Source organism: Sesamum indicum, linkage group LG10 (assembly GCF_026168435.1).
Source record: "Sesamum indicum cultivar Baizhima isolate 11 linkage group LG10, ASM2616843v1, whole genome shotgun sequence".
Lineage (NCBI taxonomy): Eukaryota > Viridiplantae > Streptophyta > Magnoliopsida > Lamiales > Pedaliaceae > Sesamum > Sesamum indicum.
In genome coordinates, this window is record NC_142666.1 from 20,300,227 (window position 1) to 20,316,234 (window position 16,008).

At 34.4% G+C, this 16,008-nt stretch overlaps 3 protein-coding genes and 2 pseudogenes across 7 annotated transcripts; 2 read left to right on the plus strand and 3 right to left on the minus strand.

Moving 5' to 3' along the window:
* Positions 1 to 329: 329 nt before the first annotated feature.
* On the minus strand, positions 330 to 1,805 carry LOC105171585 (putative aspartic proteinase GIP2 pseudogene; annotated as a pseudogene).
* Positions 1,806 to 4,232: 2,427 nt separating this feature from the next.
* LOC105171586 (putative aspartic proteinase GIP2 pseudogene) lies at positions 4,233 to 5,706 on the minus strand (annotated as a pseudogene).
* Positions 5,707 to 8,050: 2,344 nt separating this feature from the next.
* Positions 8,051 to 9,487, minus strand: LOC105171587 (putative aspartic proteinase GIP2). Its single transcript, XM_011092748.3, has one exon. The coding sequence runs from the start codon at positions 9,365 to 9,367 to the stop codon at positions 8,153 to 8,155; it is 1,215 nt and encodes a 404-aa protein (XP_011091050.1). The 5' UTR covers positions 9,368 to 9,487; the 3' UTR covers positions 8,051 to 8,152.
* A 1,077-nt stretch (positions 9,488 to 10,564) lies between these two features.
* MKP2 (MAPK phosphatase 2) lies at positions 10,565 to 13,843 on the plus strand. Of its 4 annotated transcripts, none has more exons than XM_088885606.1 (6): positions 10,565 to 10,751; positions 11,694 to 11,866; positions 11,933 to 12,068; positions 12,448 to 12,508; positions 12,889 to 13,034; positions 13,467 to 13,843. In XM_088885606.1, exons 1-6 carry the CDS (start codon positions 10,565 to 10,567, stop codon positions 13,517 to 13,519), a joined length of 756 nt encoding a protein of 251 aa, XP_088741732.1. In that variant the 3' UTR covers positions 13,520 to 13,843. The 4 variants fall into 4 exon arrangements, with proteins under 4 accessions (XP_088741732.1, XP_011090792.2, XP_011090794.1 ...); XM_011092490.3 differs by having other exon boundaries at positions 10,569 to 10,751; positions 12,388 to 12,508; XM_011092492.3 differs by having other exon boundaries at positions 10,714 to 10,803; positions 12,388 to 12,508.
* A 718-nt stretch (positions 13,844 to 14,561) lies between these two features.
* Positions 14,562 to 15,751, plus strand: MUTE (basic helix-loop-helix (bHLH) DNA-binding superfamily protein). 2 transcript variants are annotated; one of them, XM_020697476.2, is made up of 3 exons: positions 14,562 to 14,695; positions 14,931 to 15,323; positions 15,504 to 15,751. In XM_020697476.2, exons 1-3 carry the CDS (start codon positions 14,600 to 14,602, stop codon positions 15,624 to 15,626), a joined length of 612 nt encoding a protein of 203 aa, XP_020553135.1. In that variant the 5' UTR covers positions 14,562 to 14,599; the 3' UTR covers positions 15,627 to 15,751. The 2 variants fall into 2 exon arrangements, with proteins under 2 accessions (XP_020553135.1, XP_011090795.1); XM_011092493.3 differs by having other exon boundaries at positions 15,510 to 15,751.
* Positions 15,752 to 16,008: the final 257 nt, after the last annotated feature.

Genomic DNA, 16,008 nt, shown 5'->3' on the forward strand with positions numbered 1-16,008 from the left:
TAAGTGATATTGAATTATATATATATATATATATTTGTGCATATATATCAAATGTGCCGTGCACATCTAATTATTAGAACCATATTTTTCAGAATATTTAGGGAATTTTTTGTTTGACAATTATTCTTGAACAAATATTGTACTTATTCATTTATTTGCTACTTACTGAAATCTCATAAATTCTATGCTTCGGAATATCTTAAATCATTATGCATTAATTAGATAGAGTAATGAAGAATTAAGAAAAGGTAGTTCTGAGCAGTAACATATGTGGATTAAATTAGAAGGAGAAATACATGAGAAGACCTCTCAGGCTATATATCAAGAAATTAACTGAAAATCTTTCAATCTTTATTACTGCCATCTTGCAGATAAAATTAAAACTAAGACACCAATCAGTTACAACTTACATTAATTAAGAAACAACAACTCTTGTAATACAGCTTACAACAAACATGACGAAAACAAGAATTAATGAAAATTATTACAGACATCTTCAAAAACATTAACAAGCTTAAAGTCTGGAACAGCTTTGGTTCTGGACCAAAAGAGAAGAACTGAACTTAAGCTGGGAAGAAACGAGATCAAACTCCAAGAAATTCTCCTCCAACTGATGCGCCCCGATCACAACTGAAGTTCTTGGGTTCGACCCTCCGTCCACAAAAGCAAGGCATGTTGTTCTCTGATTAACCTCAACCATTGAGTTGGCTCCATGAATCCTCCAGTAAAGGTCATTTCCGGGCAAAACCAGATCGATTGTTGGCACAGACGGCCCTGCAGGGGTCTTGGAAATTGAGTCTGAGCTAAAACAGGCCCTGAATGGTTCCACTGCTGCCACGCTTTTGATTTTCATATCGGCCGCCGCTTTAGTGAAAGCCCGTGCCAAAGGCTTGTAGATGGAGTTATGGAGAGCTGTAAAATTATGTATGGTGCTGATTTTCGTTCCCCCTACGCCATCCTTGTCGATGGAAAAGTAGGAATTCTTGACAGACAGGGTTTCCCCGCCGACCCTGATGGATTTCACATCGATGAAATACTCATCAGACGGATCGCCCACTGTGAAAGCAGGAGCAGTGCTGACAGGGTTTACAATCAAGGGAGTGGCCTTAAGCGACTTTGAGATTGTCGAAATGGTCGATGAGGATGGTCCTCCAATCGACAATTTCCCGAGTCCAGAAGATGGAAAACAAACTGAAAACCTGTTGGGAAGGTTGAACTTGTTGGCCACTTGTTTGTGTAAAGAGATCTCAGTCCTGGCCAGGCCCACCAGCCCATTAGCGCCAGTGGCTAGGCCCTCCATGAATCTTGATTCCATGCAGGAAAAGATGTACTCGGGCACCGGCTGCTGATTCTTGGCGTAAAGTGTATCCTCACCGAAAAATTCAGCTACAAAAACATCCTGGAACGGGTTGAAAGCGGGAGCACTACATGTGTCGTTGGTGCAGCCAGGGCGTAGGGGCCCATTGCAGCTCACGCACCCGGACCCTCCGGCGATCTCACATTTCCGTGAGCCACATGGGATAGGGGAGTAGGTGGAGGAGACATAATTGTCGCATTGGAACCAAGATAATTGGGCCCCGAGGTCGATGATGGGGGTAATGGCAGCTCGGTTGCTGCCCAATTCTACTGTGGTGTAGAATTGAGAGGTTTTGGCGTCTTTACGGATGGGGAGGATCAGGCCATTTTGCGCACTGGAAGCAGAAATGAGAATGGCAAGGAGGAAGAGGATTGAGCAGTGGGAAGAAGCCATTATGGATTGTATTGGATATTGATACAAATGAAGGGATGAGTTGGTGTTTTGAAGTGGGGCTGGAGGACGGCTATTTATAGAATCCGGTCAGTGGCATTGTTGTAAATTTTGAGTTAGTCAAAGTTGGTGTTCATTGGCTGCCGATGGGCGCTGCGTTTAACGAATGAGAATTCTTCCTAAACCAGGAACCAGTTACCAGTTGTACATGCTTTTGCCAGTTGCCTTCTATCTTTTAAAAATACAATATGGAGAAAAAGATAAAAATAAAAACTATATTTTGAATTATTTGATTTTGTATTTTATTTAACATTAATCTGGAGAATGAACAAAAATAAAATAAGACCCCACAACATTTATAAGCTCAATATGTGCAAATATATTTTACAAAGTAAATACTTTATGTTAAAAAAAGTACATATAAATATATATAAATGCATATAATATTATACAAAAAGTATGTGGTTTAACTTATAAAGTTATATTATAAATTTGCATGTTGTACAATATATATATATATATATATATGTTCGATGTAATATTTTATAATTTATTAATATTTATTTTAAAAAAATAATATATAACAATACAAGAAAAAAATTATATAATTTTTTTTACCAGTTATGTAAGAATATAAAGAATTATAAATTTTTAAACTTTATACAGATTCTATATTTTATAATATTAAAAATTATAAATTATGGATAGTGTTTATTTTAAATAATATTTTTATAATAATTCAAATTATATTGAGGAGTGTAATAGACTTTATTTAGGGGTGCAAATAATAAGGTCATCGTTGGTCCACATTATGAGGGCTATTTTGTTACATTTTATAATTTAGGAATGTAAACATATTTTATACATAGTTTAGGATGCAAAATGTATTTAATTCTATTATCTTTTCCTGTCCTTAAGACAATTAAAAAAAGAAATCAAACAGACATATATATATATATATATATATATAGATTGTTTATTCCCATGCAAGGTATTCTAATTAACATTATTTAAAGACATCATGTGGGTTCATGTTGGCCATCAAATCTTAGATTATAAGTACTTACTTTCTATTGCCAGTCTATAACGGCGTCGGTATATATTAGATAAAACAAATAGTATAGTATTATCTTATAGGGATATCCTAATTCAAAGTTTGATCAAATTAAAATTAATTATATAATAAGTGTAATATATTTATCGTGTTATTGATGTATAATTAAAATAAAATAAGTCAATAATGACAAATATATCACACTGATTATATAATTAATTTAATTCGATCATACTTAATTTAAGTGATCAATTTTTAAGAAATACATTGGAACTAGTGGTTAGATTTGTATTGTGTTGGTACGGTATAATTATGTTATTTGATTTTTTCAAACTACATAAAGTTTTTACTTTTCTTTTTAGTAAAATTATTTTTGGGTCAATTGGTATGTGTGATTCGATTTGTATGTGAATAGAATGAATTTAAAAATAAAATAAAGGTGAAAAATGAATTATTTTAATATATCATTTTTATATTTCACACGTCAAAAGAATATGAAAAGTAATTGAATCTTTTTTTTTTTTAAATACACTTGTTTATATGTTTGGAAAAAATATATAGTAACAGAACTTTTTTTTTTTTGTCAAAAAAATATCTTTTTGGTTGCAAAAGATATTATTTTAGAATAGTTAATTAATTATAAATTTTACAATATTTTTTGGATGTTTTAATATATAGGGTAAATTACAGATACATCTCGTAAAATTTGACATAATTAAAGATATCATATCGTTGTTTGAAAAGTAACAAATATTCTCCTCAAATAGAAATTAATTATGTAGTCCTTAGACGGCAACATAAAATTACTACTTTGATCTTTGATGATTTTTTTTAAAAATAAAATATTTGGAATTCTTTTTAAATAAATCTCAAGGCGGTTTAAGTAAATAATTCATTGAAAATATTAGTTCAGAACAATATTTTATAAATTTTTAAAAAGTATATAAAATTATAATTCATAATTTTACAAAAATTGAATTAAAATCTAAGGGAATAGGCTCATTGTCACACCGACATTACAATCAGAAAAGTATTAATAATTTTTCAAACTATTTGAATGTACTATAATTATAAAAAATCTTAAGAGACGTGGTTATAATTTACCCTTTAATATATTTAGATACTTAATTATTTTGTCTACTTTTTTGCAATTTTTTCCATCCACTCACTTTCATTAATTAGATAAGGGTAATGAAGAATTGAGAAAAGGAGTTCTTCTTTTTCTTTCTTTATTTTTTTTAGTAATATATCGAATTCAACTAATACATTAATATAATTAAGAAATCAGTAAACAAATTAACATCAATTCAATAAACAATTAAAATCACAAAATTATAATAACTTATATAGATTATAGAATGAGACAAATAATAATACATCCGGTAGGAAGTCGAAAACATGAGAAGATCCGTCGGGCTATATATCAACAAATTAACTGAAAACCTTTTAATCTTTATTACTATCATCTTGCAGATTAAGTTCAAACTAAATAAGACATCAATCAGTTACAACTCACATTAATTAAGAAACAACAACGCTTGTAATACAGCTAGCAGCAAACATGATGAAAACAAGTATTAAAATTATTACAGACATCTTCAGAAATATTAGTAAGCTTAAAGTCTGGAACAGCTTTGGTTCTGGACCAGAAGAGAAGAACTGAACTTAAGCTGGGATGAAACGAGATCAAACTCCAAGAAATTCTCCTCCAACTGATGCGCCCCGATCACAACTGAAGTTCTTGGGTTCGACCCTCCGTCCACAAACGCAAGGCATGTTGTTCTCTGATTAACCTCAACCATTGAGTTGGCTCCATGAATCCTCCAGTAAAGGTCATTTCCGGGCAAAACCAGATCAATTGTTGGCACAGACGGCCCTGCAGGGGTCCTGGAAATTGAGTCTGAGCTAAAACAGGCTCTGAATGGCTCCACTGCTGCCACGCTTTTGATTTTCATATCGGCAGCCGCTTTCGTGAAAGCCCGTGCCAAAGGCTTGTAGATGGAGTTATGGAGAGCTGTAAAATTCTGTATGGTGCTGATTTTCGTTCCTCCTACGCCATCCTTGTCAATGGAAAAGTAGGAATTCTTGACTGACAGGGTTTCCCCGTCGACCCTGATGGATTTAACATCGATGAAATACTCATCGGACGGATCGCCCACTGCGTAAGCAGGAGCAGTGCTGACAGGGTTTACAATCAAGGGAGTGGCCTTAAGCGACTTTGAGATTGTCGATATGGTCGATGAGGATGGTCCTCCAATCGACAGTTTCCCAAGTCCAGAAGATGGTAAGCAAACTGAGAACCTGTTGGGCAAGTTGAATTTGTTGGCCACTTGTTTGTGTAAAGAAATCTCAGTCCTGGCCAGGCCCACCAACCCATTAGCGCCACTGGCTAGGCCCTCCATGAATCTTGATTGCATGCAGGAAAAGATGTACTCGGGCACCGGCTGCTGATTCTTGGCGTAAAGTGTATCCTCACCGAAAAATTCAGATACAAGAACATCCTGGAACGGGTTGAAAGCGGAAGCAGGACATGTGTCGTTGCTGCAGCCAGGGCGTAGGGGCCCATCGCAGCTGATGCACCCGATCCCTCCGACGATATCACATTTCCGTGTACGACATGGGATAGGGGAGTAGGTGGAGGAGACATAATTGTCGCATTGGAACCAAGAGAATTGGGCCCCGAGGTCGATGATGGGGGTAATGGCAGCTCGGTTGCTGCCCAATTCTACTGTGGTGTAGAATTGGGAGGTTTTGGCGTCTTTGCGGATGGGGAGGATCAGACCATTTTGCGCATTGGAAGCAGAAATGAGAATGGCAAGGAAGAATAGGATTGAGTAGCGGGAATAAGCCATTGTGGATTGTATTGGATATTGATATAAATCAAAGGATGAGTTGGTGTTTTGAAGTGGAAGTGGACGGTTCTTTATAGAGTTCCATAAGTGGCATTGTTGTAAATTTGGGTAAGTCAAAGTTGGTGTTCATTGGCTGCTGACGGGCGCTGCGCGCGTATAACGAATGAGAATTTTCCCAAACCAGTTGTTATATGCTTTTTGCCAGTTGCCTTTTCTATTTTTCTTTTAAAAAAAATTATAGAGAAAAAGATAAAAATAAAAACTATATTTTGAATTATTTGATTTTGTATTTTATTTAATATTTTTCTAGAATGAATAAAAATAAAATAAGAGCCCACAACATTATTTATATTGCAAGAATATGGACAAATATTAATATTATCTTTTCCTATCCTTAATATAAGTAAAAAAAAAAAAAAGAAACCAACACACACACACATATATATATCTCTTTGGTGTTATTCAGAGATAGAAATTTTTTTAATTCCGACTAGATTTGGTCAAATCAAAACCAGTTATACAATAATTATAATATATTTATTATGTGGTAATGTACATTTCAAAAAACACGATCAATCACATAATAAGTATATTAAGCATTCAATGTAATTAGTTTGATTTTGCTAGACTTGATTTGGGTAAAAAAAATTTCAATAAACTAGATTGTTAGTTGTCCCATGCAAGATTTTATTTGCTAATTCTAGGTAAAATTTTATTGTTTGAAAATTTCATTTAAATTTGATCAAATTAAAGTGTTTTATTTCCTATGAACTAAGAAGAACATATAAATTTTATGAGATTATCGAAGCATTTATTTTAAGAGAAACAAGAAAACGAAAATAAGTAATGGTATTAAGTGAAATCTAAGCTTATTTACTTATATTTTTTTTAGAAGTATGCGGCGGCTGAAAATAATTGTGGAGGGTCCCTCCACATCCATATCCATATCCATATGGACAATATCGACTTCCAGATGGTGCAATTACATTATTAAAGACATCATGTGGGTTCATGTTGTTGACCATCAGTTCTAGATTTTACTACTTTCTATTGCCGCTCTTTATTCGGAAACCGCGTCACTATTCTATTCTTATGTAAAAAGAAGTCTTAATTATATTTTGGTAATTGAATTACGATCGTTTTTATATTTTATTGTTTAATTTTTTTTTAATTTATCATTTTAATTTATAAATTTTTGTATTTTATTATTTATAATTATTTTTAATAATTTTTTTTTTGTTAGAGATCACTTGCAGTGTACATGTGGTATTTAAGGATTATATAATGTGATGTTTTTCAAATATACACAATATGTGATGTTTTTTTGGTAGAAAAGTCAATTAAAAAAAATAGGATCATATATGACAAAGTGTAAATTTCATAAAATTGAGTGTTATGTTAACAAACAAAAAAGAAAAATTTGATTGGCAAAGTATAAAAATAGGATAGAACGAATGCAATTATAATTTACCCTAAAAAGAAAGGTGCTTTATTCTTACAAATGGTGGTCAGTGAAACTATTGTAGTAATCATTTTATGGTCAATTCACTAGAAAAAAGAATTAATATTAGTGCCTTTGACTAAAAAAAAGGGTAAATTAGTATTATTAACTATGGTTAAATAAAATTAAAAATAATTTTTTCACCATAAAAATATTATTTGCTACGACTATTTGTTATTAACCATGACATTAGTTATAGTTAAATGTTATGTTTCTTTTACTGATTGATTCGTATGTATGAATGGATTAGTACATTAAAGGAATAAATTCAAAAATGGAATAAAGATAAAAAATAAAATGAATTTTTTCTTTGTTAAAAAAAACATAACTTTTTGTTGCATAAGATATTATTTTAGAATATTAAATTAATTATAAATCTATAATATATATATTTTTGGATGTTTAATATATTTAGATACTTATTATTTAATAATAATGTCATGCATATTGAAAATATATATTGGCTACTTCTTTGAAACATTTAAACGCTTGTTTGTTTTAATGCTTTGATATGAACATCAAATCAAATCGTAATCCATTACACTAGGGAAAAAAATATTATTAATTATAATATTAATTGTTATGACTAAATACATAATAGATAATTATTATTAATCAAAATTGAATAAAATTTGCAAAAATTAATTTTTCTACTGTGAAAAAAGTTATTTTTCACAGTTAAAAGTCATGATTAAAATATTTTTAGCCACCCTCATAATAATTAGGGACAAAAATTAATAACTATTTGCTATAATTATTTATTATTAATTGTGATAATTAGTTATAATTAAATATTATATTTGTTATAGTGTTACCGACTTTTTCTCAAACTAAATAAAATTCTGCAGTCTTACTTTTATAAGATAATTGATTTAACTTATCAACAACACACCGAATGAAAATCCAAATTTGAATCTGAAAAGTATTACACGACGAGCTGCAGATTGGGATGAAGTGTACATTATTGTTCGTACAAATTGAGATAAAGTGTACATTAATTAGAGGCGGGAGCAGCTGTTGTTCTGGACCAGAAGTGAAGAACTGAATCGAAGCTGGGAAGAAACCAGATCAAACTCCAACAAGTTCTCCTCCAACTGATGCGCCCCGATCACGATCGACGTTCTTGGATTTGAACCTCCATCCACAAACGCAAGGCAGGTTGTTTTCTGATCAATCTCAACCAACGAGTTGCCTCCGTTTATCCTCCAGTACACATCATTTCCAGGCAGAACCAAATCAATGGTTGGCGCAGAAGGCCCCGCCGGGGTCCTGGAGATCGAGTCTGAGCTGAAACAGGCCCTGAATGGCGGAACAGCCGCAATGCTCTTGATCTTCATGTCAGCTGCCGCCTTCAGAAAAGCCCTGGTAAAGGGCTTGTAGATGGAATTATGCAGAGCAGTGAAATTCCGTATCGTACTGATTTTCGTTCCCCCGACTCCGTTTTCGTCGATGGAGAAGTAAGAGTTCTTGACAGAGAGTGGCTTTCCTTCTACCCTGATTGATCTCACGTCGATGAAGTACTCGTCGGAGGGTTCGCCTGTCACGTAGATAGGATAAGTGCTGACAGGATTTATGATCAGGGGCGTGGTCTTGAGAGAACCAGAAAACGGGCTGACTCCGACTGATAATTTCCCGATTCCTGAAGATGGGAGGCAGAGGGAGAATTTATCAGGCAAGTTAAACCTGTGCGCTGCCTGTTTGTGGAAGGAGATATCAGTCCTGGCAAGGCCTAACATGCCTGTGGAGCCGCTTGCCAGGCCCTCCAGGAAATCCTTGTCCATACAAGAGAAGGAAAAGTCGGGCAACGACAGACGATCTTTCATGTAAAATGTGTCCTCTGCATAGCCTTGGGAGACGAGCATGTCCATGAAAGGATTATAAGGGGAGGCACCGCAGGTGTCGTTAGTGCAGCCGGGGCGTGGGGGCAAATTACACCCAACGCAGCCGATCCCCTTGGCGACCTCACATTTGGTCGAGCCACAGGGAATCGGAGCATAAGTATTGGACACATAGTCGTTACAGGCGAACCACAAGAAAGGGCCTCCAAGGTCGATGACAGCGTTTATGGCAACCAAGTTGCTGCCCATTTGTATTGTGGTGTAGAATTGGGAAGTTTTCATGTCCTTCCAAATGGGAAGTGTTGGGGTAGTTTGAGCATTTGTAGCAGAAATGAGGAGTGCAAAGAAGAGAAGAGAAGAGAAGAAAGAAGCCATCTAGTAATGGAAAAGTGAAGTGTTTGATGATGAAGTGAGATTGCAGGATGTGTATTTATGAACACTGAAAATGGCATGAACATGACAGCTAATTTGATTAGTCAATGCATTGGGAGGGTTGAATGGCTGCTGGCTGATGAGAGCAGCAATTAACTGTTAATGAATGGGAATCCATTCCCATTGAAGTAGAATTCTTTCATCCTGGATATGATTTGCTAATGTGGATCAATAATACATGCTGACCAAGCAACAACTAAAGATTTGATATATGGAAAAAAAAAAGAAATTTAAATCAGATCTGTTTTAAATTAAATTAATTAAATAATAAATACAATACGCTTATAATGTAATTTATATACTTAGAATTAAGAGAGAGCATGTAATTACACGGCAAATAGTATGAATTATTTCTATTGTTCTGCACCAAAAAAGAGAAAAAATAAAAGGGGAAGGAGCAAAGAGATTTCATCTTTGAATTAATCTGAAATAGCCAGTTTTCAAAGCCTTTCTGACCCACAAATGCAGTCAACACAAGCATGAAATATTATTATTAACTAAGTTGAATAAATGCTACCACTTGAATTTCAATATTTGTCAGCCATCATTAAAAGATAGGGTTGTCAATAGTCAACTTATGATTATATTTTTTAATATAAAAATAATAATTACATAATTATATTAATATTTTAATAAATTAAGCAACTAAATAATATATTTTATAATAAAAATATTATAAAATAAATTATAATAAATTCATATAAAGTAAGACAAATGCACATATCGTTAAATGAAATTCAAATTCATAATTTTAAATTTATTCATAAAACTCCAACTTTAACCATTAGACAATAACATAATTGGTTAATAGTCAACTTATTGAAACTTAATGTTGAAGATGTCGCATAATTTTCTATTAGTTTTCATTCCCACTGTCGGCATTTCATAGATCATCTTGAGGCCGTACGATAGTTGCTTTGTTTTAGTACGCTACAGCAACTAATATTTTTTAATTAATTACTTTGTGCGAAATCGATATAATAGTAAACATAAGGTTGACATGAAAACTCTTAATTAAAATTCAATGAAACGATAATTATTGTGCTAAACTGATTATCAGAAGATTAGAGGATTAATTCAGCACTGAATAATCGTATTTGACTTCCAAATTAGGGTCACCTCAGATTAATATATCATTACATGCGCAGAACAACATCTAGAAAGTACGAACTTTCACTGGCAAAGCAGACAACTCTGTTTTTCGCGTCTCTCTCTCTCTCTCCCTCTCGCACGCACACACGCACGTACGCACGGCAATCAGGAAGGAAAACCGACCAGGGAATCTTTTGCTTACATACACACTGCCTCGTGATTCTTTCACTTCCAGGTTATATATATGATTTTTCAATTTGCTCTTCTATCTTGACAATTTGTCTTCGGTAAGATCGAAATCATCAAAATCTTGAAACTCTAGGGAAAGCTTATTTTTTCCTTTCCGCTTCTTGAATTGGGTATTCTGTACTTTTGTTGTTTCCGGGCAATCTTGACCGACTCCGGAAGAAAAATGAGGGGTAAATGGGTTTTTCAAGTTTCACTACGCTCTTAATTGTTTGCAAGAAAGTGAAGACTTGTTCGAATTGCCCTTTTTGGAACACACAGAAATGTTTTCTTGCTATATCCCATTAGGGTAACCTTATAAAAGGGATTGCGCTTATTGATTCTTTTGACCTCTTCGTTTAGTGTTAAACCTGATAACAAGAATCAAGTTCTCATCACAGCAATGTTGCAAATTGTTGTTGCATTATAAGGTTCTTGTGTAAAGTTCCAGTTTTTCATGCCTTTTTGTGTGGCATTTTTACCGGGATTAATCTCATTTTCCTACATCAGATTGTCATTCTATATTGCTATTATGTTCTGCCTAATGCGGGCTTGCGCCTGTGTTCTTTGAAATTTGGTCTGAAACCTGAGGATATCTTTCCTATCCTATCCTCCATAAGATTGTGAGTGTTGTCGATGGATTTAAACATACATTAAACTGTTCAATAGGCATAACTTAATTTTTGGGCACGTAAGATGTTAATCTTCCGTAGCATTGTTATAATTTGGACAAACTCACCTCTAATCTTACATAATGCAAGCTAGATGTCAGAGTACTTACCGTGAAGGAAGAATTTCTTGATGTAGTATGTGCAATTTCAAATCCACTTCCATCTAGTTTCTTAAAACTATAGTATATAACCAGCTACGAATTTTTCTGGTAGAACATTGAATTTGGTGTCAGAAAATAATTAACTGTTTATAAATCTTCAATGAAATTTGTAATGTACAGGTTTTTGGGCTGTCATAGCTTCCCATCTTGAAAGAGAGAACGAAAAGGTTGTACAGGTTTCCTCATTAGCAATGACTAGTGACATGTATAAGGAGCGCATATCAGCATTGTTGAAAGTTATTCAAGCCACAAAAATTGTCAAAGAGGATAACATTCCATGCAAAATTGAAGAGGTATTCAAGTATGAGATTTTGGTTTACTTTTAACAGAACTAATCTGATTTTTCTTGTGTTGTTCAGGGTCTTTACTTAGGCTCTTTGGGAGCTGCCAATAACAGGAGTGCTTTGAAAAGCTTAAATATCACACACATATTGACGATCGCCATCTCACTGGCCCCTGCTCATCCTAATGACTTCATATACAAAATTGTTGAAGGCAGGATATTCTGTCTTATTTCTGCTTCACATTTTACTGATTGGTTTGATTATGTAATGAAATCACATGTCTTGTCATGGTAATTTGAAGTAGCTAATATGTGGATTTGCTTTCAATTTTTCATCATTCACGTGATACCACAATCGTGATAACTGAATTTCTCCTGAGGTTAATTTATATTTTGTTTCCTAGTTCAGTATCGGATTTCGCTTTCTCTTATAATGTTTATGCTGTTGCTTCCTGAAATAAGATCAATGAAATGCTTTGATCCTTTTGTAAGTGTTAACTAAGAGAGTGAATTTTAATTGAATTGAAACAGTACCTGATAGAGAAGATATCACTATTACTCAGTACTTTGATGAGTGCTTCGCGTTTATAGATGAAGCTAGAGCACGAGGAGGTGGCGTCTTGATTCACTGCTTTGCTGGAAGATCCAGAAGGTCTTTTAATTTTTTTAAGTTTTTAGTCTCAAAATCTATGCTGATTATGGTTAAGCAAGATTAGTAAATCAGGATGTTGCTTTCTAAAGAGAATTGCAGAAGTTCTTTCATATCTCTGAATTAAAATAGAAATCATATAATTCCAGAGTATCAATGCTATGAGTAATTTCCCCATTTAACTTATTCTATCTATAAGTAACATTCCTGCTGATGCTCCATTATCTTGCAATTACGCTCAGCTAATTCATTTCTTTTTGGAAAATGTTACATCTGACTAAGACATGAAGTATCTCACCCTTTCGCTTCAATTTCTATATCTTATTATTTGTTTGTGTTTTCCTGTGCTTGTTTTGAATCTAATTTAGTACACTGGTATGCAGTGTGACTGTTGTTGTTGGTTATCTGATGTTCAAAAATGGTATGAGCTTTATGGAAGCTCTGGAATATGTGAAGACAAAAAGACCAGTAGCATCTCCCAACTGTGGCTTTATGTTACAACTCCAGGAGTATGAGAGATCTCTTCGAGGTACTATCATAGTTTTTTCCCTTTTTTTTTTTAAAAAAAGATAACTTCTAATTTCCTTTTTCTCGGAAGTCAACTAATTAAGGTGGTCAGTAGACTTTCCAAATCATGTTTTGGAGGAGCCCAAAACTGGTTCTGACTGAATTATATCTCTTGGAGTAAATTAAAACAAGAAGAAAATACTGCAATCTTTGACACCAGTGTAAATACATTTAAATTTAAGTCAAGTTACTCCAATCATATGAATGATATACTTCTGGACACATCTAATTTCGCCAGCATTCTGTGTGAGTTAAATCTTTCGCAACTCATTCATATTTTCATATGCATTTACATCTCAAGAGTTACTCTGCAATTTTTGGCTTCTGAAGTTCCTTTTTTCTCAGTAATTACTTCCAATTGAATAGAAGATTTTGACTGAAATTTTACATGCAGCATCAAGGACTGGAACAGTGCTTGAACCTGAGAAGTGCTGCAGCTCTCTATAGACGGTGTATTATGGCTACGAGACTGAATATACATACTACAGAGGCATATTCTTTGCAGATTTCAGATTGAAAGGGCCGGCATGCAACAGTTGGTCCACAGAAGCTGGCTGCTCCTTATTGCTACCGCATGGACCCTTTAAACTCTGTTTCAGCATTTCAGAATGAGCAGCAAGATATAGGCATCAAACTGCTGAATTATTGTTGGGTTCTGCATTCAGCTTAGATGTATTTCTTTTCCTCTTTCGGTCCAATGTTATATCACAAACTGCAGAACTATGAAGTACCTCTAATGAGTTTTACAGGGATTTTAAGTCATTGATCAAATTCAGGCAATCAAAGCCTACTCTGGCATGGGTCGATACAACATGTCTGATTGAAAGATATATACTGTCTAATGAATGTATCATCAAATACATGGCTTAATTTATGTATAAGAGTGCATAAAACATAAGAAGTAGGTATTACATTGGAGCCTGCATAAAAGTGTGATACACATACACAATAATTTTGAGAATGACATATATGTAAATAACAGCTCATATATTGAGCCGTCAGAATCACAAAATAGGGGTATGAAGATGTACATGCAGATTGAGTGGTGTGCGTATTAGAGCGTTGAAAAATGGTGCGTGGCTGGCATGATCCAGGAGCAGCTATTGTTCACCACAGGAACATGGATGCATATCTATAAACAACACATAAATGGAGACTTTACCTTTCTTTTCTTCATTTTATCTCACGCGGAGAACGTAATTGTTCCAACTTCATAAACGTGAGAGGTACATACATATAATATATACATTGTAACACACACACACACACACACTAGCTAGGGGGAGAGAGAGAGAGAGAGAGAGAGGAATGTAAAAGAGTAAAAGTATATAAATTAACCTCACGAGAGTCCAACACATTGCATTTAATGAGAACCCTAGTCACTAAATTTAGAGATACCCCCCTACAAAACCTTGATATTCTACCTACCTCACTCCTCTATAAATAGTGTAAAGGATACTTGAATCAAACCAACAAAGCCAGCAACTGAAACACCTAATCCTTATTAGCTCGATCAAGTTCTTAACCATGTCTCACATTGCCGTGGAGAGGAACAGAAGAAGACAGATGAACGAACACCTCAAGGTTTTACGTTCTTTGACTCCATGTTTCTACATCAAACGGGTACTTATACGGCCTACTCCCTCCACTCCCCTCTTTGCAACACTGCCCTCTACGTAATTCTGCTCTTAAATACTCAATTGCGCGTATATCAAAAACATCTGTGTATGTAAAACAATTAGGGTTTCTTGTGCATATGTGTTTGCACGGCATACATATAACTAACTTTTAGCTCTTTTGTACAAATTGATCATCACAATAACGCTCTCTTATCCCTTGAATTTTCTTGATTGTGAAGGGAGATCAAGCATCAATTATAGGTGGGGTGATCGAATTCATCAAGGAGTTGCACCAAGTTTTACAATCCTTGGAGGCTAAAAAACGAAGGAAGAGCCTAAGCCCTAGCCCCGGACCTAGTCCAAGGCAATTTCAGCCAAGTCCTCAGCTTCCAGACAGCCCTTTTGGGATTCACGACAACAACTTCAAGGAACTCGGAGCATGCTGCAACTCTCCAGTCGCAGATGTTGAAGCAAAGATTTCCGGGTCGAACGTCCTCCTCAGGACTATTTCCAGGAGAATTCCAGGTCAAATCGTGAGGATAATAAGTGTCTTAGAGAAATTATCCTTCGAGATTCTTCACTTGAACATCAGCAGCATGGAAGATACTGTTCTATACTCCTTCGTCATCAAGGTATACATATCATCAATTCATCAGTACGTATTAAGTTTGTGGACACGGCAAGAAAACGAAGAAAAGATCCGATCGACCACAACAATATATATAAATAAAATTTGAAGGAAATTTAGATTATGAAAACATAAATATACATATAATCATTTGACTTAACTGATCATATGAAATTGTTGGTAGCTGCAGATAGGGTTGGAGTGCCAAGTGAGCGTGGAGGAACTAACCCTTGAAGTTCAGCAAAGTTTCTGCTGTGAAGCTGCTGCAGCTAACTGTATGAAGCTGGGGCACGCATCACAAACTTAATTCGGACATACTGCTTTAATGTTGTAATAATACATAGGAATTAACTAATGATGTCGATCGGATGGCTTAAACTAAAAAAGTATATGTAACCTAATTTACACATATCAGCTTTGCTATATATCAAATTAATTCGCTGTGTTCTAATTGGGATGGAACTAACAAAATGATCAAAGTTCATCAATAATACATATACAAAAGAATTTGAAGTGATGGGAACAATATTTTATATTTTGCATTTTCAAGAAACGGAAAAGAGTACTGATCAGTGAGTTGAAATTGCACATCATTATTCAATTCATTTTCTTGCATTAACATGTTTATTAATCTTCAATTACAACTCATTACATAGCTCATCCTATAATTACAACAGATCAATTCTGGT